The 24533-nt window shown below is 43.1% G+C and overlaps 2 protein-coding genes across 2 annotated transcripts in view; both read left to right on the forward strand.

Moving 5' to 3' along the window:
• Positions 1–7640, forward strand: part of LOC102017113 (WD repeat-containing protein 87) — a gene marked incomplete in the record, with an annotated part of 19197 nt that extends 11557 nt beyond the window's left edge. The window contains 3 exon segments of the mRNA XM_013522425.1: positions 1–501; positions 1085–1341; positions 1817–7640. Coding sequence (XP_013377879.1) covers positions 1–501; positions 1085–1341; positions 1817–6897 — 5839 coding nt within the window.
• Positions 7641–13527: 5887 nt separating this feature from the next.
• Positions 13528–23982, forward strand: LOC102017438 (WD repeat-containing protein 87-like). The gene is made up of 5 exons (XM_013522427.1): positions 13528–13625; positions 16949–17071; positions 19473–19640; positions 20039–22908; positions 23672–23982. The coding sequence occupies exons 2-5, from the start codon at positions 16961–16963 to the stop codon at positions 23970–23972; spliced, it is 3450 nt and encodes a 1149-aa protein (XP_013377881.1). The 5' UTR covers positions 13528–13625; positions 16949–16960; the 3' UTR covers positions 23973–23982.
• Positions 23983–24533: the final 551 nt, after the last annotated feature.

A 24533-nucleotide genomic window follows, 5' to 3' on the forward strand; every position in this document is an offset into this window, starting at 1 on the left:
ACAAGAATATGAAGAGAAGGAGGATGACAGCTTCCTAGAAACGAGAAAATCCAAGGATGGAACCTACAGTGTCCTTATGGACTCAGCAAACCGCAGTTGGCTGGGCAGAAAAATGAGTGAAATAGCTATTAGTAACCTAGTTGAGACGATCCTCAATATTATGATCCATGCTTCCCCACTGAAGTACCAGCGCTGTATTGGCGCACTAGGGCAGATCTTTGCGTCTTACCAAGTGTCTCCATCCCTGCGCTCTGAGACTGCCCACCGTCTGCTGGATGATACAACCAATTCCAACCCACTGATCCGAGAGCTAGCCTGGGAAGGGCTGAAGCGTCTAGGAATGGTCACTCATCTCTTTGCCTTGCCTCTGGCCCAAGGGTTAATGGATAAGGATGAAAGAGTGAGGAATAAGGCCCTCAACATCATGCCTGAGACTGGAATCCACTCCAGGACCTCACTCTTAAACTTGATCCAGGGACAAGAGACTTTCCAGGAAATGAAGTAAGTTGTTTGTGCTTTTCTCGATTCTCTACCACTTGCTGAGTTTCTTCTCTTCTATATTTTTCCAAACTTTCTTCATTATCTTTTTTATCTCTATTCATTAGGCATCCTAATCCTTCTTCTTTTGAGATGGAGTCTGGCTATGTTACCCAGATTAGGGTCAAATTTGTGATCCTCTTGCCTCAGCTTCCCAAGCAGCTGGGATAATAGGTGCTTACCTGGCTTCATTTTTCTGTTTTTTTTTTTTGTTTTGTTTTGTTTTTTTTTTTTATTCCTAGACTATCCTTGATGATCCCCTGTCTATTCACTCTTTTCTCCATTTCTTTGCTTTCCTGCCTGTCCCTTGTCTTCTTCAAGTTCCACTTTTCATTCTTTCTTCCAGCTCCCATACAGACCTCTCTGATCACTGCCATCTTGGCTTCTTAGATTTTTCTTTTTTCTTGGCCATCATTTACCTCTACCTATACTGTTCCTTTTGGCCTCTTTGCCAAACCCCCTGCCTGTTCTACAGCAGTTCTTCCCTTCCTGTTCTTTCTCCTGTCCCTGATGCAACATAGGTTTTCCTCTCCTTTGACCTTCATAGGCAAGAGATGATTGGGGATGAATCCCTGGACCACCTGCTGGGGATGCGGCCCACAGATCTCCAAATCCTTTTCTCTCAAGTGCAGCAGCGACTGAATGAAAACCTGACCTTGTCAAAAGAAGATAGGGAATTTTATTTTTCTTTACATATCGCAAGGCCTTCTGTACCTTCTATACAACCTGCCACTGTTCCTGAAGAATCTGATGTCAAGCGCAGCAAAGGGCAAAGACGGGGCCGAGCAGTGGGCAGAAAGCACAGTATGTATGCAATGATCCCATCCACGCCTCAGGGTCCCTAAGAGGCAGGGTAGTTGGAGCTAAAACAGGTCAATTGATACTGGCACGAAGACAGATAAGTAGAAAGATTTCATCATTGAAGAAGCTTCTCCTAGGAACTCTCTACTCAAACTTGGGATGATCCCAAGGGCTATCTCTCTTAGTATTGCTGAGGGGTAATCACTAGGAATACAAAGAATGCTTTTTTGTATTTTACTTTAAAAATTTTTATTACAACATGTTTGCAGTAATGATTAGATTCATCATGAGTTCATGTCTATTAGAGATGATTAGATTCATCATGAGTACATGTCTATTAGAGAATGCTTAAAAAAAAAGAAAAACCCTAACCCTCTCTATTGCTCATTATTCCACGGCAGTTCTCTTAGTTCACACCAGATCTGAGAAGAGCTAACCTCCCATTTTCCTGACCTCTATCTCCTGATTTTTCCTGCAGCGCGAAAATTGTTGCGAGGTCTCAGAAAGATGAAAGAGGGAGACTTTAAACAGATGAGCACAGAGCCGGGCCCAGTAGAAGGTGAAATTGATCAGAGTGAAACTGTGCCACCTGAGATGGAGGACACAACTTTCTCCTCCAGGTTTTCAGTTGGTAGTCTAAAGGGCTCTCAAGATTATGAACCTTCAGAGATACATGTCTCAGAGGGTCACATTCCTCTGGCCCAGAAGATGCTAAAGAAAATGCCTGATACAAGAGGTAAGAAAGCTACAGCTCAGAAACCCATAAAGAAGCAAAAGAAAAGAAAAGAGGAAAAAGTTTTAATTGAGGAAGCTTTCCCTACTATAATAGAAGAACCAATTAGGACAAAAATTAAACCTCCGGGGCGGGGTGCTGCTGGAGTGCCTGGCCATAGGTCTGCAGATAGCATCTCATGGCGGGATGATCTATGTCGTCTTATGACCCTGAGGATATCTGGTTCCCAAACAAAAATGTCAGAAGATCTAAACACTGAGTTAGTGACTACGGCTCAGGAGATTCTGGCAGATCGGCGCCCCAGCTGGGAACTCTTTCAGGAGATCTGCCCTGTGTTGAAGAAAGAAAGCAAGGGTATGCTTGAGGACCTTGCCAAGGATGTAGCTGAGGACCTTGCCAAGGATGTAGCTGAGGACCTTGCCAAGGATGTAGCTGAGGACCTTGACAGGGATATAGTTTGGCCAGAGGAGAAACCAAGTTTTATCCATGAAGAAGCAATTAGAGAGGACATGGTTATCAGAGACAAGAAAGAGATACCAGTAGAGCAAGAAGGGCAAGTGCAAAAGGAAGAAAGGGACGTGCAGGGCTTGCAGGAAGTGGTTCCAAAAAAAGGCAAGAAAAAGCAAGTTATTATTTTAGAACTAAGTGACCTAACTAAGAAAAAACAAAAGTCAAAGAAGGAAGAAAAGAAATCTTCCAAGAAGATATCTAAGGAAGAGAGGAAAACAGAGCAGGAGGAAAGTACAGTAGGTAAAAAGGGGACGAAAATGACCAAAGGAGAGAAAGATGTGAGCAAGAAAGTAGAGGAAATGACAAAAGCAGAAGAGAAAGTGGTTGAACCAGAAAAAAAGCCAGTTGCTGGAAAGAAATTGTCTTGGCAGGAGTGGAAGAGCTCACAGGATCAGTGGAAACAGGCTCACAGTGACAGGAAGATATCCTGGGAAGAATGGAAACAAGACCAGGACAAAATCCACCTTCAGGAAGAGAAGAAATTAACCGAGGCTAAAGAAAAGTTATTTCTAGAGGAAAAAATGCAGGAGGGGAAGGAAAAGAAGCTGAGTTTGGATGAGTGGAAAAAGGTCTGGGAAAATGTACTTTCCTCCAGGCCCAAGGATGAGAAAGAACTGACTTTAGAAAAAAGGCAACAGCGGGAGGAAGTAGCTAAGGAACTGCAAAGAGAAAGAGAAGACAAAAAAGCAGAGCTGGCCACCACAGAAAAGCAGAGACAGATCCAGGAAGAGCAGATAAAGGTCATGGTACAGAAAAGAGAAGAAGACAAAAAGGAGGAAAGATTCGCACAAGAAGAGGGAAGGCTGACCCAAGAATATGTGAAAATGTCCCTGAAAGATGAGAAAATGGCCCGCATAGAGAGTAAGTTTGCCCAGAAAGAGGAAAAACTGGCCCAAAAAGAAGAAGAGCTAAGCCACAAAGCAGAGCGATTGGCCCACAAAAGGAAGAAACTTGCCAAGAAATTGAAGAAAATTGCTCAAGAAGAAGAGAAACTAGCAAAGAGAATAGAGAAAATTATTGAGGTAAAAACACTATTGGTCCAGAAAGCAGAAACACTAAAGCAGAAGGAGCAAAGTCTAGAATGGCAAGAAAACGAGCTGGCCGAGGAACTAGAGGAGCTGGAAAGGAACCTGAAAGACCTGGCTTCAAAAGAAGTTGAGCTGAACCAGGAACAAGAGAGACTGGTTAAGGCAAAGGAGGAACTGGCTGAGGAAAAGAAGATACTGGCCTGGCGAGAGGAGAATCTGGCTAAGAAAGAGAAATCACTGGCCCAGGAAGAAGAGCTGCTGGTGCAGGAAGAAGAGAAGCTGGCCCAGAACAAGGAAAAAGACCCCAAGGAAGTAAGGAGATTGGCTCAGAGAAGGCAGAAACTGACAGAGGACAAAGAGAAACTGGCCCAGGAAAGGGAAAAACTGGTCCACAACAAGAAAGAATTCACACAGAACAAGGAGAGACTAGCCCAAGAGGAAGAGAATCTGGCTCAGAAATGGAAGAATTTGGCTCAGAAAAAGGAAAAACTGGTTCAGAGGAAAGACGATCTCCACCATATCAAAGAAGAACTCCTCCAGGAGAGAGAGCAATTAGCTCAGGCGAAGAAGAAAATAGATATGTACAAGGAGACACTGGTTCAGGTAGAAGAGAAGCTGAAGCAGGGGAGGGAGGTAGTGGTGAAGAAGAAGGAGAAGCTGGATGCTATACAGAAGAAACTGGATCAAGCAGGTGGGACTCTGGCTAGAAACCAGGAGAAAGTGGCCCAGAAAAAAACAGAATTATCTGTGGCAAAGAAGGCAGTGCTCCAAGGAAGGAAAATGCTCAGAGATGAGCTGGATGTTGCTAAGAAAGAAAAGACATTGAACATAAAAAGGAAGGTGACAGTACTTCAAAAACTAATCAGTGATGAAAGGAAAATAACCCAGGAAGAAACAAAGAGGACAAAGATAAAGCGGTCACTTGTTGTCATGGAGAGCAGACTGAGCAAGGAACAGAGCAGACTTGATATCAAAGAGTTGGATTTTTCTGAGGAAGAATCAAAATTGGCCAAAGCTGAAAAGAAACTGGCTGAAAAGCAGAGAGACATGGCCAAAGAAATAAGAACTATTACAGACCAGGAGAAAAAAATGCCTGAAGAAAAAAGTAAATTGGCCAAGGAACAGACAGAAGTCATAGAGGCTGTAGAAAAGGAAGGAGTAATACAGGAGGAAGAGGAAATCCTATCCCTTAAACAAAAGCAGAAAAAGAGAAAAAAATCAAAAGAAATTGATACCCTAAAGAGAAAGCTTCGCAGAAAAGTGGATGAGAGAGAAAGTGAAAAGAGCATTTCTAAGAAAATAGAAATCCTGCTAGAAGAAGTAGAGCAAGAGAGTTTGTCTGAGGAGGAGGAGGAGGAAGAAGAGGAAGAAGAGGAAGAGGAACAAGTAGAAGAGGAATTAGAGGAGGAAGAAGAGGAGGAAGAGGAAGAAGAAGAAGAGAAGGAAAAAAAGAGGAAAGAAGAGAAGAGGAAGAAAAGCAAGGTGGAAGAAGATGAAGGTTTCAAGGAGGAGGAGAAAAGCATGAGTGAGGAGGAGCTGGAAAGTTCAAGTGAGACAGAAGAGGAGAGAAGCTCAGTAAAACTGGGCAAGGAAAAAGATATCTTAAAAAGAGAACTATTTAAGCTACAAGAAGAAAGAAGAAAGGACCTACAAAGAAGGAAAATGGTCCCTTCTATTGGAGAAAGACCCATTGGGGTCAAAGGCAGTGGTATAAAACTGGGAGTTTTAAAAGTCCCTTCCAGACAACCAGTCTCAGTACGTATGGATATGGGAGGGAAGATACAAATGCCACTGCCAGTTACACAAACATTCTTAGAAGAGAAAACCACAGCACTCCAGACATGGAGTATATCCTCAAAGGTACAGTTGAAGGATAAAGAAAGAGAACTGTTTGAAAAATGGAAAGACATGCCTCTACACGTGCTGGATACAATTTCAGTGTCCCAAGAGCAGGACATGAAGACACCATTCATGTCCGGCATATTCAGGAAAACCATGGAGGCTCGCAAACTCAAACACAGACTCCCAGATGCCAGGTGGAAGTGGCTTTTGCAGCATCATCCATCTCTGATAGGATACAGTAAGGTACAACCCCCTGTTGCCCGGATCCTGGTTGACAAACAACATCCAGAGATACAGGTAAGCCTCTCAGACACGGAGTGGATCCACCAGGTCCTAGAACGGATGGAAGCAGGGGAACAGCTTTCCAGAGACAGCTTCCACAGGTTGTGTCAGCTCCTCAAAGACTTGACTTCAGAGGGAAACTTAGAGTGGCTACGTCCAGCCACACTCGGAACCATTGTGCACCATCACTTGCAGGCACTGCAGTCACAAAGCACAAGGGCCACGCAGCCCAGCAGGGAATTCATGACTCTGAAACACCGGAAAGTGATTCCTCCTATAAAAGGAAAGGAAAAGGAAAGTTGGGAGGAGCCCATGTGTCTGAAATACCTGAAAGTGATTCCTCCTATAAAAGGAAAAGAAAAGGAAAGTTGGCTAGAACCTTTGACTGTCCCCACACCAAAGTCCCCATTAGCTGCCAAGACAATTATAGACCCAAAGGCTACAAACTGGCATCTTCTAGGTGAGCCTTACAGGAGTGCACAGATACAGCAGTTATCCAATGCTCTCAGAGAAATGCAGACACATTTTCATCCTGCCACAAGAGACCTGTTCACAGGTGCCCATGCCTCTGTGGACAAACAAACCCTGGCACTAATGTTTCAGAAGGACCTTAGGGCTTTTATGGATAAGGGCAGATTTCCCAAATTGCCCAAGTTGGAGAAGAAAACACAGCCCATCTTGCAAAAGAAGGAAAAGGTACCTCCATGGGAGACATTTGTGGCACTGTACCATGTTTTGCGGATGATGCAACAGCGATATGCAAAAGACACTGCTGCTTGGATGGAACAGTTCCATCAGCTCATGGACTTGTACCAGCTCAAGTCCCCCAGAATCCAGAGGCTGCTACAAGATCTGCTACTGACAGAGGAAACTCAGCCTGAACAGATCATCTATAAAGAGGCCCTGCCGCCCACAGAGCTAGTACCTGGGGAACGGGTGTTCTACTGCCTGGTTTGTGGTGGCTCTCATACCCCAAGCACTCTGGGGTTCCAGGATGTGGTAGCCCTTCCTGGACAGAATAACGTGCGCACCTTCCTTCCTGTAGGTATTGCCAAATACGGAATCTTAGAACTTGCCTGGAAGAGCCTGCCCCAAGCTGATACTTGCCTCACCAAGGAATTTCCCCACATCATTGCCACCACTCCCAAATTTGGGACTGGCTAGAGGTCAGAACTTTTCATTCCCAACTGGAGAAGGCTCTGCTCATCAGAATCTAGAGCTTCATCTCTAGGGACCAGATCAAAGCCCTTTCCCTACCCAGCTCTGGAAACCTGTTTCTGTATGTGAATAAAGGAGAGGTTCTTTTTTTGCAACAAGTAAGGAACTTTGATGTGTTCCTTTTCCCAAAAATTTATATTTTAGGAAGGTCACCAGAGATACATATTTCTGTGAGCGGGAAAATATCCCAGCAGCCAGTGGTATTCACTCTGTGAGCTCCTGAAGAGTCTGTCCTTGTCCTCATCCTTCCTGGTCTTCTACCATCGCTGTCCCGAAAACAACAGGGAAGAAAGCAACTGTCACAAAACTAATGTATATAGACATTAATATAAGTGGTGGAATGGATTTAAGAATCAGAAGACCTAACATTTGCATTTTAGTACCTGGAGGCGTACTGTAGGGATTGACTCTAATTCCCTGATCACAGCTGAGCATGATGATGACTTAAGTCCCAAACAGCAATTGTGCTGGGTATTGAGATCCTTAGAGTAAAGGAAAAAGCCTCATCACATTTGACCCAGTACTATGTGGTGAGTTCATTGCTGGATCCCACTAAAGAGGGACGCCATTTGAGGTTAAAGCAGGAAGAAAATGAGAAGACCCTATGCTTTTCATTGCCTTTGCTATGAGAGAGTGACATGGGGCTTGACAGAATGATGGAATAAGAATTAAGAAGACTAAGTATAGACTCAAATAAGTCCCAGTTGTCTAGGAATTTATAACCGTTCCTTCCAACAAATAAAGATATAAGATTTAAAAGAAAAAATGTAGTACCATAGAGGAAGCTTTCATTGCCAGTAATCCTGTTCTCTCCTTACCATGGAGTCTTCAGAATGGCCTCTTTCCAGGGAAGCTCAGGCTTCCAAATGCTTCTAGGGAGTGCCTCATCTCTGCCACTTCCCATTCTCTGCCACAACCTCTATTTTGCTATTCTAATACTTGCATCTTTGGATGTATTTTCCTGTGGGAGGAAGCAGGGGATAGAGGACAGCAAAACAGTCTGAGAAGTTAGAGTCATCTCAAAGGCCAAAAGCAATGAGAGCTGTGACTCTGCAGTTGCGCTCTTCCATGTTAGAGTGTATATCAGGCCACATAGCTTGGAGCAGGAAGCCTCAAAAAGGATGACTGACCTGACAGCCAGTCAAGGCAGTGAAAGTAAAGATAGCCCAGCTTGCTCAGTAGCCTTGACCTGAGTCACTTCTCTGTTTTGGCCTCTGTTTATTTGTCTGTCAAAAAAGGAATAATGCTCACTACAAATATTAGGCATGAAAGAAGGAACACCACTACAGAACCTACAGATGCTTAAAAGGATAAGACTGCTATTTTAAAAACTCTTATGCCTATAAATTTGACAGCATAGATGAAATGAGTAAACTCTTTGAAAAACCCTGAAGCAAATAGCAATACCTAGCTAATTCATTTGTTGGATAGACCATCCACATTCCAATTTTTTGACTGACCTAATAATGCCCTTATAGCCTTCTTTTCCTTCCATTACAAGAGTCAGTCTAAAGTCAGGTTATCAGGGGCTCCTCTGGTAAATCCACAAAACCTAGTGAACTGTCTGTTGTGATCCCAGAGTCAAAAAGAATATGGATGACCCTTCAGGGAGCCTCAGAAGCTAGGTACTTGCTGTGAAAATCCAGTTTTTTATTTGTTTTGTTTTGTTTTTGAGACAGGTTCTCGCTATACCATTCAGGCTGCCCTTGAATTCACTATGTAGCCCCAACACTAACCTCCAACTCAGGGCAATCCTCTTGCCTCAGACACCTGAGTTTTAGAATTACAGGTGTGTATCACCATGCTCAGCCTAACAATCCAGATATGGCAAAGAGAAGTCATTCATTTGTATTTTCTGTTATGAAAATTTGGGGGCTGGAGATGTAGCTCAGTCATAGAGCATGATGAAAGGAAAGGAATGACTTTTTTTGTTGTTGGTGTTTTTGAAACAGGGTCCCCCTATGCAGTTCAGGCCGCCCTCGAATTTACTATGTAGCCCCTACACTAGTGTCCCACTCACAGCAATCTTCCTGCCTCAACCGCCTGAGTGCTAGGATTACAAGTGTGTACCATACCACACCCGCAAGTACTTTTTAAAAAGGGAAATTCAGAGGTAGTAAATCTGAAATTCAGGAATAATTCAGTGAATGGGGCTTGGAAACAATTCTATTTCTAGAATTATGATCAACCTAATAGTATATCATTCTACTGTAAACTGTCTAGAAATGTTGAACAAAACATAATCATCCTTTCAAATATGAAGTTGGGCTGAGCTGATAATAAGATCAGCAACCAAATACGAAGTGAGAAATAAAATTAAATGGTAGGTCTTGGGCTAGAGGTGTAGCTCAGTAATAAAAGTAGATGCTTAGCGTGAGTAAGGCTCTAGGTTCAACCCCCAGCACCAAAAACAAATAAAACACACAAGTGGTTCGTTTGTGATCTATTGTTAAGGCAATGGGGCAAAGAACATGATTTTTTGGCTGTAGTAATTTAGGAGACTGGGTCTTTATACCCAAGTGAGGACAGGATAAAAGTTTTGAACCAGAACCAAATGAGTGGCTGTACTTCTGAATAAAGAGGTGAATAATATGATAAGGTAGATAATCCAGAATAGAATCTGTCCACCTGGCTATGGTATGTGGGATATCTGGAATAGGAAAAACAAGGTGCTTTCTAAAGATTCTTAGGCATGAGTTTGCATTTATCCCATAAAATATTGGGACCCCAAACCAAGATGTTAACATAAAAATTGTCTTGAACCATTGATATTTCTGAAGCGCTTTGCAGAAGCAATCATAAAATCTTTCTATAAGCACTGGCTCTCCACACAGGATTTTCAAATATAAAACTCAAAACAAGATCACAAATTACAGCTCAAATTTTTTGTCACAAGATATACCAAATAGCAAGACTAGACCCACAGATCTTCAGAGACCAGAATTATCAGATATAGACTTTAAAATAATTGTGCTAAAAAACATACACACCCACTAACACAAAGAAAAAGTTCAAGGCAGATCTGAAAAGAGCCAAATAAGCCAGACACAATGGGGCACATACCTATAAGAACCAGCCTGGGTAACTTAGTGAGATACTGTCTCAAAATTTAAAAAAGCCTTAAAAGGACTGGGGTTGTGGCTCAGTGATAGAATACTTGCCTATGGGCCATGTGGGCCAGGTCCTTAGGCTTGATCATTCACACCTTAGAAAAGAGAAATAAAGTTCAGATTTTATCCAGTGGAAAACAGACAATCAAATAGTTGCACAATCGGATCTGTTTTGAAGATCCTTTTGACTCCAAGGGTAAAGCAGATAGGTTAGGGAAATTCTGCAAGTTGTTGCAATATTCTGAGATGAAAGTGGAGTGAGGCAGGAGCTATAGAGGTAGAAGCCCTTAGGTAGCTATTTTTGAAAGCTTTAATGACAATTTACATACTACACAGTTCACCCATTTAAAGTGAACAACTCAATAGCTTTCAGTATACTCACACAATTGTGCATCCACCACTACAGTCAATGAGAATATTTATTATCCTAAAAAAACCCTAAACCCCTTAACTATCACCTCCCAACCCCCTCTACCATCATCCTCAGCCCTAGGTTGAGAAGAAACTACTTTCTGTATCTATATATTTGTTTATTCTTGGCATTTCATATAAAAGGAATCATACAATATGTGACTTTGTGACTGTCTTCTTTTACTAAACAAATTTTCAAGACGTTCTTTGATTTTTTTTTTCCGGTACTGGGAATCAAACTCACGACCTTGAGCTTGCCAGGCAGGCACTGTGCCACTGAGCTAAATCCCCAGCCCTCAAAAAGTTCATTGATATTGTAGCATTGGCACCGTGTATCTGTTACCAATGCTAGAGGAGGACAACTATGTAAAGGATAGAAAAGATCATCACTTTGCCAATAACCAGGTAGAGGAATCTAAACACTTCTGCCCACTGCATCTTGGTACTAGAGCTGCCAAAGAGAAAACAACACAGTCATACACTAAATGAGATAATACTTTGGCTCACATAGAGAAGACACAGAGCTAGATCAGATCCAGTAGTGTGTGCCAGTTTCCTATGGCCGACAGGTACTCTCAACAGCCAAAGCAGCGCACTTGGCTTATGCATTCCCCTCTGCTACCACTGGAGAAGAACCTCTCCCACTCCCCAGTGGAGCCTGAATACTCCAAGCAAAACAAAGTATTACTTACTGAGATTGCACAGGGAAATAAATCCTCACACAAGGCTGTAATTGGGATAGTAAGTGTGCGCTATAAGCAAATGACCCAGATCCAGGTCACTTCTTTTTATTTGCAATGGTGGGGATTGAATCCAGGGCCTTTGCACAAAGCTACCAGCCCTCCACTCCAGAGTGCCGAATCACAGCCATGTGCTACCTTATCCAGCTACATCAGTGTTTTATGTCTCTTGAGTATATTCCAAGGGAATTCCTGGGTGAGAAGAGGATCATGTGAGAAAACTCTGTCAAAGTAGGACAGCTAGGACTTAGAGGAAAAAGGAAAGAATAGGCAAATTCTGTGTCTCCGGCTCCAGTTTGGTTGTTTGATGATAGATTTCTAACACGAGATTAGGGGAATAACAATTTTGGAAGGGGAGATAAAACATGAGTCTGAAATTCCGTGGACAGGAGCAAACTGGAGTTATGTGTGGCAACCACTGGTATAGTATATACTATGACTGGATGCAATGATCAAGGAAATGAGTATCAATAAGGAAAAGAACAGGAATGAACCCCTGAGGAGCTCTAAAATGAAGAGGTCAGAAAGAAGAGGAAGTAACAGCAAAGAAGACTAAAAAATAGTGATCAGGGGATTGAAAGAAAACTAAGAATGCATGATGTCATGGTAATTAAGAAAGTATATTAAGGAAGAGGGACTGATCAATTTGTGTAAAGCAATCCTAACAGATTAAGTAGAATAACAATTGAAAGTCAACCATTAAATTTAGCAAGATGATTATTCATATTTTTGGGCTTTTTAAAAGTTGTTTTACATGTCAGTAATTTTGATGATCAGTAACTTTATCAAGAGCAGTTCTGACAGAGCAGTGGGTCGATGGGTGCTAATGTCTGGTTGGAGTTGGGTTCAAAAGAGAACAAGAAAAGAGAAATTAAGAGGCAGGAATTATGGATAATATCTCCTAGAAGTTCTGCTAGGAATAGTACAGTAACTGATGCGAAAGGGAACAGAAAAAAAAATAAGTGTGTGAGTTGTTTCCAAGGTAAGGCGATTGCGGGCGTCAAGACTTTCAAAAGATGTGCGCATCTGTAATCCCAGCACTCTGGGAGGCTGAGACGAGAGGATCCCCGGTTCAAGCCCAAATTGGGCAGCTTAGCGATTTAGCGAGACTCTGCCTCAAAATGAAAAAGATCTGGGGGTGTGAAGCGTTCAATCCTCTAGAAGGGGTGTGGGGTAGTGTCGGTTGGGAGAGGGGCTTTAGAAATAAATGTATCATCTAGTAAGTACCCAGAGGACTCGAAGTCCCTAAAGCAAGCAGAATGAGAAATTCATTCCATCACCATCGTCATTATCTACTACCAAGGGACGCTGGAGAACAGGCTGGGCTACATTCCACAGAACTTGGGAGAAGTCTTACCTGAAATCGCAGTTTCCCTCACGAGAGACAGAATCTCAGAGGAAATGCTAGTCCTCTTGTGACCACGCCCCCGGAGAGACCAAGAAAGGGATGGATTTAGGAGCGCAGCGCCCGAGACGCGGGGAAATCCAATCCAGCCTCGTGGTTCAAACTGGGAGTCTTGGTCTCAGAGGCATCACGGAGGGCGGTTCCAAGGCCCCAGCCTGAAGGACAAAATCTCCCGCCCTGAAGGAAATCCAGCCCTAAAGCAAAGTACGGGAAAGAGACGGGAAGGTCGCAGGAGAGCGGGAACTGGCGAGCCAATCAGTCCTGGGTAGAATTCCCAGCCCAGAGGAGAGGCAGGGCTCTCTGAGCGGCACCTCGCGGTGTGCGCATGCGCGTCTGTCTTCCAGCCGCCTAGCGCGTCCTAGTACGGCTCCCCCTACCCGCGCGCGCACGTAGTTGCTGGGTCTCTCCTGCTCCTCCGCCAACGCGTGGTGATGGCCTTTGCCAGCCCAACCTGGCAGAAATGAGGCTCTTGGAGAGCACGGGGCGGAGTCGGCGTCTCTGGTCCCACACAATCCCCTGGGACACCAGTTTATTCAGGTCTTTCACACTGAAATCAAAGGAGCGGAAGAATGAAGAGGCGGGCTCGGGGCGGGTACTCTCAGGAGTGCGTTCCAGTGACCGCCCTGTCCTACCGTGTGCCTCAGTGAAGGTGCTGCGGCAAGAAGCTAAAGAAATGGTTGGGCGCTGTCTTGTTGAGTTGCGTTAACCGCTGCTGCTTTGGTAATAGGTTTTGCTTTGAAGCTTCCTCGGACTTCGTAGGCTTGGCTGTAAAGGGTCCCATGGAGACGCCTTCTGACCACCAAAAGCCCACTCCGCTGCGTGGCTGCTGATGCGGGGCTTCTGTCATAAAGGCCAGAGCCTTACATGCGCATCCCCGCATGTCCAGTGACAATGGCATAACCGCTCTGAACATGTCTGGAGTCGGATTCTCTGGCCTTGGCGCCTTCTAGCTGTGTGGCTGAGATTTTTCTCTCCTGGAGAAAGAGGGGTAATACGGAGAAACTTGAGGTAGAGTTACTGTGGTTTGTTTAGCAAATAGTAACGTGGAACATCTAGTTAACCATTTGAATTTCACTGAAAAGATAACTTTTTAGTTTAAGCGTGTACCAAATATTATTTGAAATTCAAATGTAACTGTCTTCTCTGGCAGGGTGTTGTTAGGAAACAATGCATGAGCAAGTCTCTAGAAAGAGTGCCTGAGGGATGTAAATATACAACAAACATTCTACAAAAAGGTCCGGGCTAGGCATGGTGGGGCATGCCTGTAACCCCAGCACTCCAGAGGCTGAGGCAGAAGGAGGATTGCTGTGAGTTCGAGGCCAGCCTAAACTACCTAGCGAAACTGCCCCCGCCCACAAAGGCCCCCCTCCTCCCCCCAATATTTGTATCTCTAGATACCTGGCTGTACTGTCTTAAGAGGGCCAGCCCTCAGAAAACCATGCTCATAAAAGATCATTATAGCCCCCCATCTCACTGCAATATTCTGATGTCCTTCTTATACTTATCACAACGTACTAGATTCCCCATGCCTCCCAGCAGTCAGCACATTTATGTAGGGATTTATGAGGTTCTTTGTAAGGTTGGTGCTCTCTCCCAACAAGTGTGTGGCTTGGGGGAGGGGAATGGAGCAGTTGGTCTATTAGATGGAGCCAGTGACACACTTGCTCTGGAAAGTTGTAACTAGAGTTTGTCTCTTCTAGAGATGGGTATACGATCGGTGAATGATAAAGGCATGTGAGTTAGAAGGGAATAGAAAGTGAGTGGAGGCCAGGCTTGGTGGCGCATGCCTGTAATCCCAGCACTCGGGAGGCGGAGACAGGAGGAGCGCTGCGAGTTCGAGACCAGCCTGGGCTATAAAGTGAGCTCAAGCTAGCCTGAACTGCATGGCAAGACCCTGTCTCAAAAAAACAACAAAAAAAAGTGAATGGGGATGTCTATGATACTAAATGTTAGTAACAGATTTCCCCAGTAAGTATAGTGAAAGGCTTTAGCCCCCCTGAGCTCATTAAGGCATCTGCCATATGTGAGATAAGATTGTTCAGTCTGAGAAGTCTAAAGGGAAAACACAGGAGATAGTGAAGTGGCAGAAGCTAGGATTACAAAAGTAAGTCTGTTTGACTGGACTTTCTGTTTCATCTCTTATTCTCCCTCAATTCTAGCATGTGCCAGCCAGTAATAGCACCCTAAATTGATATTACATTTTCATTACAAAGCCTTGTAAATTTCATTATCTCAGTTTGTTTTTCTAAGTGCTTTATACGGAAACAGAGGAGAATATTCTTCAGTCAAGAGGGAAGAAAGTGAAATGTCTCGCTCTCATTTTAAACTTGATGGAATGCAGTCTCAGCCTAGGATTTAGACCCAAGTGTCTAGCATCTCCCATTCCCCCAGCCAGAGCATCTAGTCTTAAATTACTAGAAGAAACTTTAAGGAATCCCTGTGAGATTTAATCTCATTCTTCTTCACATCTGCCCATTCTGTCTCCTCAGTATTTTCACTCTCTCTTTTTGTTGGGTTCTTCCTCGACATTTAAACATATTTGGTTTTCTCATTTTAAACAGTCCTTCTTTGCAGAGCCCAATAGTTAGTCTTCTCATACATGTCCTAGAGAGTTGTAAGCAAGATTTGGGAGAACTTAGACTTTATGGTAGGAATTGAAATTAGGTACTGACTCTTGCTGGATGGAAAACAAATGCTTAGAGTCACCGAGCTCTAGGAATAGGAATTGTGAAGGAGGGCCTCTGCGCCAGCCAGTGTCTCCAATAAGGTTAGTAAAAAAATTCAGAATATGCATGTAGAAATTTTGTAGCAAGTTAATGAAATACAGTAGTCTCATGTTTTGTGAACTTCACAATAAAAAATTTGCAGTTAAAAATCTTTCTTTGATTGCATATCCTTTTGTACCTCTCTCCCTTTCTTTCTCTCTTCTCCTTTCCCTTCTCCCTCGCATCTCTAAGCTTTGAAAAGCTGCACTTCGGTAGTCTTGAGTCTCTTCCCTTTCATTTATTCCTCAGTTCTCGCCTGCTTTCAGGAATCATCACTGTGGTGCTCTTCTCATTAAGGACACTGCTACCATTTGCCGATTCCATTTCTTGCTTCCTCTTAGCTGACCTATTCTTTCTCTGGTCTTAGAACTTCTTGTCTCTGTAGTTGCTCCTTCTCAGTATGCTTCCCCATAATTGGTTATTAAGTCTCCTTCTCCTGCTGCATACTCTCCTCTGGGCATTTTCCTCCTGGTAGATGCCTTCAGCTATCCTTTTAGGTTGGTCATTTCCATGTATTTATCTCCAGTATCAAAGTTTTTCCTGATCTCTAGACCCACCTACCCAGTTGTATTCATTCAAATATTCCATAGTCACTTAAGAATATTTCAAACTGATCTTCTCTCCTTCTTACTTGTTCCTACTTTAACTTTAGTATTCTGGAATTCATGAAATTTTATTCAGAACCGTGCCCAGAAACCCAGGGACAATTCTGGATGTTTCTTTCCTGACTTCTCACACACAGTTCTTCTCCAGGGCTCATGTATTTCACTCTGTAATTTTAATGTGTGTATAGGAGTTGGGAGGGATACTGGAGACTGAACCCAGGGGCTTATGTATGCTAGGCAAGAGCTATGTCTGCAGCCCTTTTAATTTTTTGAAACAGGATCTTGCTAAATTGCCCAGGCTGGCCTTGCACCTGTGATCTTCCTGTCAGCCTCCCAAGCAGCTGGGATTACATATGTATACCTCTATGCCTGGTTATCTTTTCTAGAATTTCATATAAATGGAATCCTAGGGGCTGGGGATTTAGCTCAGCGGCAAAGTGCCTGCCTGGCAAGCACAACATCGTGAGTTCGGTTCCCGGTACCGGAGAAAAACCAAAAAAAAAAAAAAAAAGGAATCCTATAGTATGTGCTCTTTAATGTCTTCCTTCTTGTACTCTGTGTGTTTTTGAGGTTCATCTGTATTGTATCAGTAGTTCATTCTCATTCTTTTTTTTTTTTTGGTGTTCGTACTGGGCATTGAACCCAGAGCCTTTGCACAGAACTACACCCCCAGACCTTTTTTCTTTTTTATTTTGAGATAGAGTCTTGGTAAGTTGCCCAGGTTGAGCTCAAACTTTTGAGCCTCCTGCCTTGGGTTCTTAGAGTGCTGAGATTACAGGTGTGTACTACCATGCCCCAACTTACCCTTATCTTTTTAAAGCAAGGGAGCTTCTTTCATTGATAAAGAAGTCTTCTGCTCCCACCTCTTAAACTTATCCTGCTCTTCCCTCTTTCTCATTTCTCTTAATTTGCAGTCCAACTTCACATGTTGAGATTCAGTTACTCTTTTTACCTTCCATAGGTTCTATGATCCATGATGTTTGTGAAGAGCTGGAATGTCACTGGGATAGCATCTTCATCGAGACTTATTCCTCAGTGGAAGGACTTAAGATTCCTCATAAATGAGATTCTGAAGGACATAAAGGTGATGTGTATGAGAGTTATGAACACTGTGGACTTGGACTAATTATCTGTCCTTGCCAGGTTGGACTAATAACCAGGTCCCTGCCAGAAGGCTGTGACATGGGAAAGATATGAACAACTTTGGCAAGGTTCTCCCCTACACCCCAAACAATCTCTACTTCTACATCAAGGTAACATTAGGTACAATTAGAATACTTTCTCCTACAGGTTATAAAAGCACTTACATGAATCAAACAAGTAGGAGGCATCTTGTCTTACATGTCATTGAGGACCTATGTTCTTTTTATGTTTTCCAACATCCTTAGTATGTTAGCATATTATATAAAGGTTGTAGGATAGTTGCTGTACTTCCATGCATAAGCTTCAAATTCCAAGCAGGAAGAAGGAGGATGGTCAGAGAGCCACAGGCTTGTGCCAGCTTTGGAGAACCATCGTAGTACTCTGTGTGGCCAGAATTGCTGGGTCCATGATCACCCCAAGCTACGAAGGGAGGGACAGTGAGGGAAAACAACTGATACAGAGTAGGCATCAAAATGTCACACACAAACACATCGCTTGTGTTTAAAGATATTTTTAGTTTTTTATTAGTGTTCTCTATGGAATCACCTTAATATTGTTCAGTGAGTGACTGTTTATACAGAAAGGTTGGGAAAGAGGAAAGGAATAGTGATTAACTCATATAATAAGGTTATGTAAATGAGCCTTCTGATTCAGCTTTCTGAATGACATGTGGACCCCAGAGTCCTTTCTCTCAATTCTCTGTAGACACTGAATTAAAAATGACAATAGAAAACTCAAGCTCTAAAAATGACAAATACAGGGAGAATAGAGATTCTGAGTTCCAGATATTGGCCTCAGTTAGAGTCTCAAATCCTTTGTGGCTGCAGGAAGCAGACATGATGGACAATATAAATGAAGCAGTGTTCATACTTCAGTTTCATTTACTATTTTACTTTCCAGCTTTGTGGTCAGGGCACAAATACTGATGCATAGAAACTTGGAGAGTTAGACTCATGCATCATTGTTTAGGCAGCAGGTGTAGCACAAGTATCTGCTGAGATAGTGGATCTCAAAAGTAAAATTCAGGAGGCTCAGTTTAGGCTGATCAGTATGAGTTTATGGACATGTGTCAAGATATGCTGCATCACTGGAAGATAGCACTTGTTGCATTGTTCTGTGTAACACATTAAAGGTATATATCTTCCTTGATACACATATGCGTGTACACACACATGCCCCATTGGGGCAGAATACAGGATTTTAGACCTGAAGTAGTAAACCTGATGTTGTGAAGAGCACCCATTTCCCTTTATACATGTAAGAATAGTGAAGGAAGTACAAGTCACAGGATCTCGCTACAGTGAGCATTCTATTACATGTCTGTGATGTGTGAGTTTTCTTAGGCAATATATCATGCAGGTGTGATTGTGATAAGACTGGTCCTTTGGTTGCAGGCAGGAACTCTGAAAAATTGTTCCAACTGTGATAGATGTAGTTACTTCCCATGGTTGGGTTCCTTTGTCATATTCATATGCAATTGTAATCTTTTCTTTTATAAGCACTTACTTTCTTTTTTCTTTTCTAGTACTGGCGATGGAGCCCAGAGCACTGAGCTACACTTCCATCCCTTTTTTATTTTTTGAGACAACAGAGTCTCATCAAGTCTTTTCAGTTGCCCAGGCTGGGCTTGAACTCATAATCCTCCTGCCTCAGTCTCCCAGAGGGTTGGGATTTCAGACATGGGCCACTACACCTTTTTTTTTTCTCTTGTAGATTTGCTTGTGACTTGTTTAATATCTCTTGCCCACACTGGATTCTTCTTTCTTTGTTTGATTTCATTTGGCTTCTGTAGTGTTGTGGATCAAATCCAGGGCCTTGCACATGCTAGTCAAGCACTCTAAGCCGTACCCCTGCCCTAGGACCCTTTATTCCTAGGATCCAAGGCCATGTTTGTTTCCCTTAGCATTGTACTGCCAGTGTATTTGGTAGAACCTATCAGCTGTTTTCAACCTTGTTACTGTGTCTGAAGCATGGAATGCTGAAAAGTATTTGAGGGGCTGTTTTATCATTTTTCTCAATGCCAATAACTAGATAACAAGGAGAAAAATCCATTCATTATATAGAATGGATACCTTATAAGACTGGGACTTCCTTTTCTTTTGAAACTTGGTTAAGAAATTGTAGAAGATACTTTGATCAATAAGGTTGTATCCTATTGCAAGATGAGGGTGAGGGAGGGATGATTCCCCAAATATTTTCCACTATTAGGGTGAATGAACACGAGTTAGCTAAATTGTTGAGCCATCCGCTAACCCTTCAACTAACCCTTCAACAAATATTTATTAAATGAATGAGTAAGTGGAGACTCGGGTTCTTTAGCTCAGGTCACTTTTCTCTCTCAGACTGATGAAGGAATAAACAATGATGTGGTTGTTCTGAGTGACTGGCCTGAGACTGTCTACCAAGAATCTCACCATCCCCAGAACAAGCCTTTTATCTGCTTCTACTTCATCGATGTCAACTATTTTGTCTCCTTAAACTGGGTGGAACTGTATGGAAAGCAAATGCAGGTAATGCTACTTCAATGATTTTTTTCTCCTCCTTCCTAATCTAATTTACAAGCATCACACCTACACTGGCCTCATTTCAGAATGATGGCAGTGATTCTAAATTAATTCTTCTGAGTACCCGTCTCCCTATCCAGTTTGACCTGGATGCAGGCCCACAAAATGCACATTTCCTGAAAAGTAGAATGAAGGCCAAGGAAAGGATCTTCAAGATGGTGTTTCTATCACATACCAAGCACCTAATAGTAGGAAACTCCCAAAGTCAAGCTGTCCCAGCTTTCTTTAGTCCAAAAAAAAAAAAAAGGGAATAAGGGATCCAAATATTCAGGCTTTTTCTAATGCATACTTTCAGGAGATGATCCACCTCCATGATCAGCCTTCCATCTCTCATTCTCTTCTAGGCAGTGGTTTGGATACAGAAAAAAGGTACAGATAAGAAGGGAGTGATTGAGAAGGTGAAGTTTCACGTGATGGAACAGGTGCCTCCCATCGAAGCAATGGTCCACACAGGTTCCCACCACATGCTAATTGCTTACTGTGGTGACATGCGCCTGAGGCTCTTCGGAGATCACCATCAAGCATTCCTGCCTCTGGGTACAGTGCCCTGTCGTTTCTCCATCAGCTGCCTCTGCTATGACTCAGAAGCTGAGATGCTGCTGTCTGGCATCTTGGGAGCTGTCGTTACCTGGTTTATTTTGCCAAATGGCAGGGGCCTTCGGATGGCTCAAACAGTGCCCCTGTCTGGTGGCGAGCTTGTACAGGGCTTTTCCCTGAATAGTGCCCAGGGCTCCCTGCAGGTTCTGTGTGAGAATGCGGTGAGTGTCTTCACCCACCAGGGCCAGGGCCAGCTGAAAGAAGTGAAGAAGTTCACCCTTGTAACCAGCGGTTCCTCCATCACTTGCTCCTTTGCTTGTGTCTCTCAGGGCACTTTCTACGCGGGAAACGGAGCTGGAGAGATCCATGCTTGGAGTTTAGATAAGAGTAACTTCCTCCACAGCTTCCAGGCCCACTCTTTACCAGTGGTATGTATCCATAGTAGGCCGGAGACCTACACTTTACTAACGGCAGGCGGTGAAGGTGTACTGAGGGAATGGAATCTTGCTTCTGGGAATTTGCTGAGGCAGCTGAGCATTGATGAGAATCTGCAGCAACTGAAGTTTATTGATAACACCACTTTTTTCTGCCAGAGTACCTCTGCTTTCTCACTGCACCACCTGCCCTACTTTTATAGCCTGTTCAATGTCTGTGGTTCTGCTCCCAAGAAGCTGCAGCGGGTCTGCTGTGGCCATAATTGGACTCGGATCTTGTGTGTCACTGAGGATGGTTTATTGCGTTTCCTGTCTCCAGTAACAGGGGAACTCCTGGTTATCACATGGCCTCTACTTATCATGAGTATGGCTGTGGCATGGGCCTATGACTCAAACAGAGAGGAGCTCTTTGTGGCAATACACACCTCAGAGGTGCTGGTTTTTGATACAACACGCTCTCCTTGCCCAGCCAAGTATCTTGTATGTACTTCAGAAAATCCTAGGGATAAAGTAAGGTGCCTGGCCTATGGGAGGTCCCATTTGGGTAAGGGTCTAGAAGGACTGATGTTCTGTGGATATGAAAGTGGCATTGTGAGAATCCTCTCCCACTGCAGTTTTGCGCAAATAGAGAAGACTATCCACACTGGGGCAGTGTTGTCCTTATCTACCCTGGAAGGTTCCCAAGAAAACTCCTTACTCTGTTCCTATGGCAAAGATAACATCATACACCTGACAGAGGCTGTACTTCAAGACAGTAAGGTTATCTTGCAGCCCGTCAGCAAAGTCCTCTGTGGTTGCCCCCTAAAACACATGATGCTTTTGCCAGGTTGTGTGGCTGCTATCAGTGAGAACTCTGGCTGGTGTCTCTGGTGCTATCAAGACCTGCGGATTGCATCAGAATCAAAACAAAGCTTTAGGTTTGGAGAGACAAAATGCCTGCATGAGTGTGCTGTCACTTCATTTGATGTCTGCTTTTCCCTGAAACTTTTTGTCACAGGGGCCATTGATGGTTCAGTCCGGATTTGGGACTTCTGGGGTAGACTTATAACTGAGCTGGACTCAGCACTGCAGTTTGGAGCACTCTGCTTTGCCAATAATCGGGGTGACCTGCTTTTGACTATCAACCAGAGTATCTACATAGTATCCTGTTTAAAATTGCTACCTCCAGCTAGGCTGATTCACCTACGTAGCCTACACAATGTAGATGAAATACAAGAAGTTCCTAAGCCCTTCCTGCCTAGCTTCTTCTTTTTGTTTGAAATGGTATTTGTACCCAAATTTGTCTACCTGGAACAAGGCGTGCAGGAATTACGGGGACTAAAAACCCTTGTCAACAAACGCGTCATTGCCTTTGATAATACTGTGCCCCATGTTGTAGAGGAGAGCCGTATGTCCCTTGCAGTTGAAGACATATCCAATTTGCAGCTTTTGGAGGCTAAAAGTATTGATTTGTCTACTCCAGACTCCAAGCATAATCGACCCCCATTTGTGGCTCCTGCTCAATTACAGCTGGCCGGATGGGATGGATTCAACCCCTACCGCATGTTACAGTGCTTTTTTGGTAAAGGAAAGCAATGGCCCTTTGCTCCTGATTGCTACATCCCCAACTCAGTGATCCGAGCCTCCCTTTGGCCTGAGGGTACCCCAATCTTCCTCCGCTATGACCTGTACTTACCCTACCAAGATAAGGACTTGGACATGACTGAATTCTTAAGACCCCAATCATCATCATCTGTGACTCTAGAAGAAGGTATCTCAAAGAGTAAACAGAAAGATAAACCCAAGGAGCAAAAGAGAACTTCCTTTAATGTCCTTGAAAGCACAACAAACCAAAATTGGGTGAGGAGAAAATTTAGTGAACGGTTAATTGACAACATAATAGAGACCATTCTCAACCTCACAGTTTATTGTTCTGTAGAGAAATACAAGAAATATTTTGATATCCTGGAACAAATATTTGCCAGCTACCAAATATCTCCAAGGTTGCGCACTGAGGTAGCTTGTCGCTTACTGAAAGATACAACCCATTATGACTCACATATCCGTGAGCTAGCATGGGAGCTGCTAGAGCGACTGGGTTTTATGAGCCATCTTTTTGCTGTTCCACTGGCTATGGGATTGATGGACAGTGATAAGAGTGTGCGGACTAAGGCGTTATACCTTATGACAAGAGTTACAGGCATCCAAACCAAGACTGGGCTTATTCGCTTGCTGAAGAAACAAGAAATTCTCCAGGAAATGCAGTAAGTTGAATGGTGATCTCCCCTCTTCTGATTCCTTCTGATTCCTAACTTCCAGAATTTGATTGCTTTTTACCTTTTACCAGTCCCTTTTCTATTCCTTTCCTCTCCCCTTGTTCCTTATTTCTATTTTCTGTCTTCCCCTAACATCTGCCTCTTTTCTTCTCACCACTGGATCCTATTTTCCATCATTTTCTCACTTCCTTAAGATTCCTCACTATTCAAATCCACAACTCTCCCAAAGAAGTATATGTCACCTTGACTATTCATTGCTATTCTTCATTCTTTCTTCTTCTGGTTTTTTTCTTTCTTCTTTGGTGGTGTTGGGACTGAACACAAGGCCTTGCATATCCTAGGTAAGTGCTCTACCACTGAGCTACACTACAGTCATCTTCTCTCTTTTTTCCCTATCCTTCTCCCATTTTGTTCCTCCTCCTCCTCATCTTCATCCTCCTCTTCCTCCTCCTCATTCTTCTTCTTCACCACATTCCAACCCTTTTTTACTTTTTGAAACAAAGTCTCGCTAAGTTGCCCAGCCTAGGCTTAAACCTGGTATCCTCCTGCCTCAACCTCCCAAGAGAGCTGGAATTACGAGCATTCACCCCTGTGCCCATCTATCATTTTTTCTTCTGTATCCATCTTTTACTTTATTCTATTATGTTTTCAATGACTATTTTATCCATGTCTCATTGTAACTTCCTTTTAAAAAATATTTCTGTCTTATCATTAGCTCAGTATTGTCCTTTTTTCTGTTTGACTTTTGTAGGCTGGAAATTATTGGGGAAGCATCTCTGGGCCAGCTGCTGGGGATTGAAGCTAGTGATATCCGGTGCATGCTTACTCATGTGCAGTGGCGGCTAAATGAAAATTTGACCTTGTCACATAAAGATAAACCATTTACTTTTGCTTTTACTGTACCAAAAGAGGAAGAAGTTGAGCTCACTGCTGAACAAAAATTCATACCTTTGCCAGAACCTGAAAAGATCATTGAACTGAAGAAAAGAAGGAAATACATTCAAGCAAAGAGCAAAGAACTTAGTATGTATGGGGTGATGTATAGGGTATGATTAGGACCAATCTCATTAGGCAGAACCAATAAGACCAAGGTATACAAAATTATACCAATGGGAACAGTTAAGTGGGAGAATCTTATTCACAGAATGTAGGCTTCCTAAGAAAGATTACCCCACAAGGGACAGTCTTATTTCTTTAGGATATGGCAGCTGGGATAATGAATGAGCATTTCTAAATCATAAAGCCTTAGCCCTTGGTACTTTTTTAAATTTCTAAGAACAGTTTACTGAATTAGATACAACAAAAGATCTCACTTAAGACTTTGATGTTTTTCTTATGTTTCTCTTACTATCTCTGCAGTTAAAAAAGCCCTGAAAGTTGCCAGGAGACATAGAAAAATAGAATTTAAAAAGGCTAGCTCTGAGGTTGTGACTACAGAGGATTCAGATGCAAAAAGAAAGGTCAGGATATCAAAGCAAACTGACACTGAGGAGGTTGCCTTGGAACCAGAGGTGCCACTTGGTACTTTCAGTCCAGTTGAAATCCAGGATGACGCTGAATCAAAGAAGAGCATATTGGAGGCCACAGAAGCCAAGGAGATCACAGAAGCTGTG

This window comes from Chinchilla lanigera, unplaced genomic scaffold (assembly GCF_000276665.1).
Source record: "Chinchilla lanigera isolate Chin_1 unplaced genomic scaffold, ChiLan1.0 scaffold00067, whole genome shotgun sequence".
Lineage (NCBI taxonomy): Eukaryota > Metazoa > Chordata > Mammalia > Rodentia > Chinchillidae > Chinchilla > Chinchilla lanigera.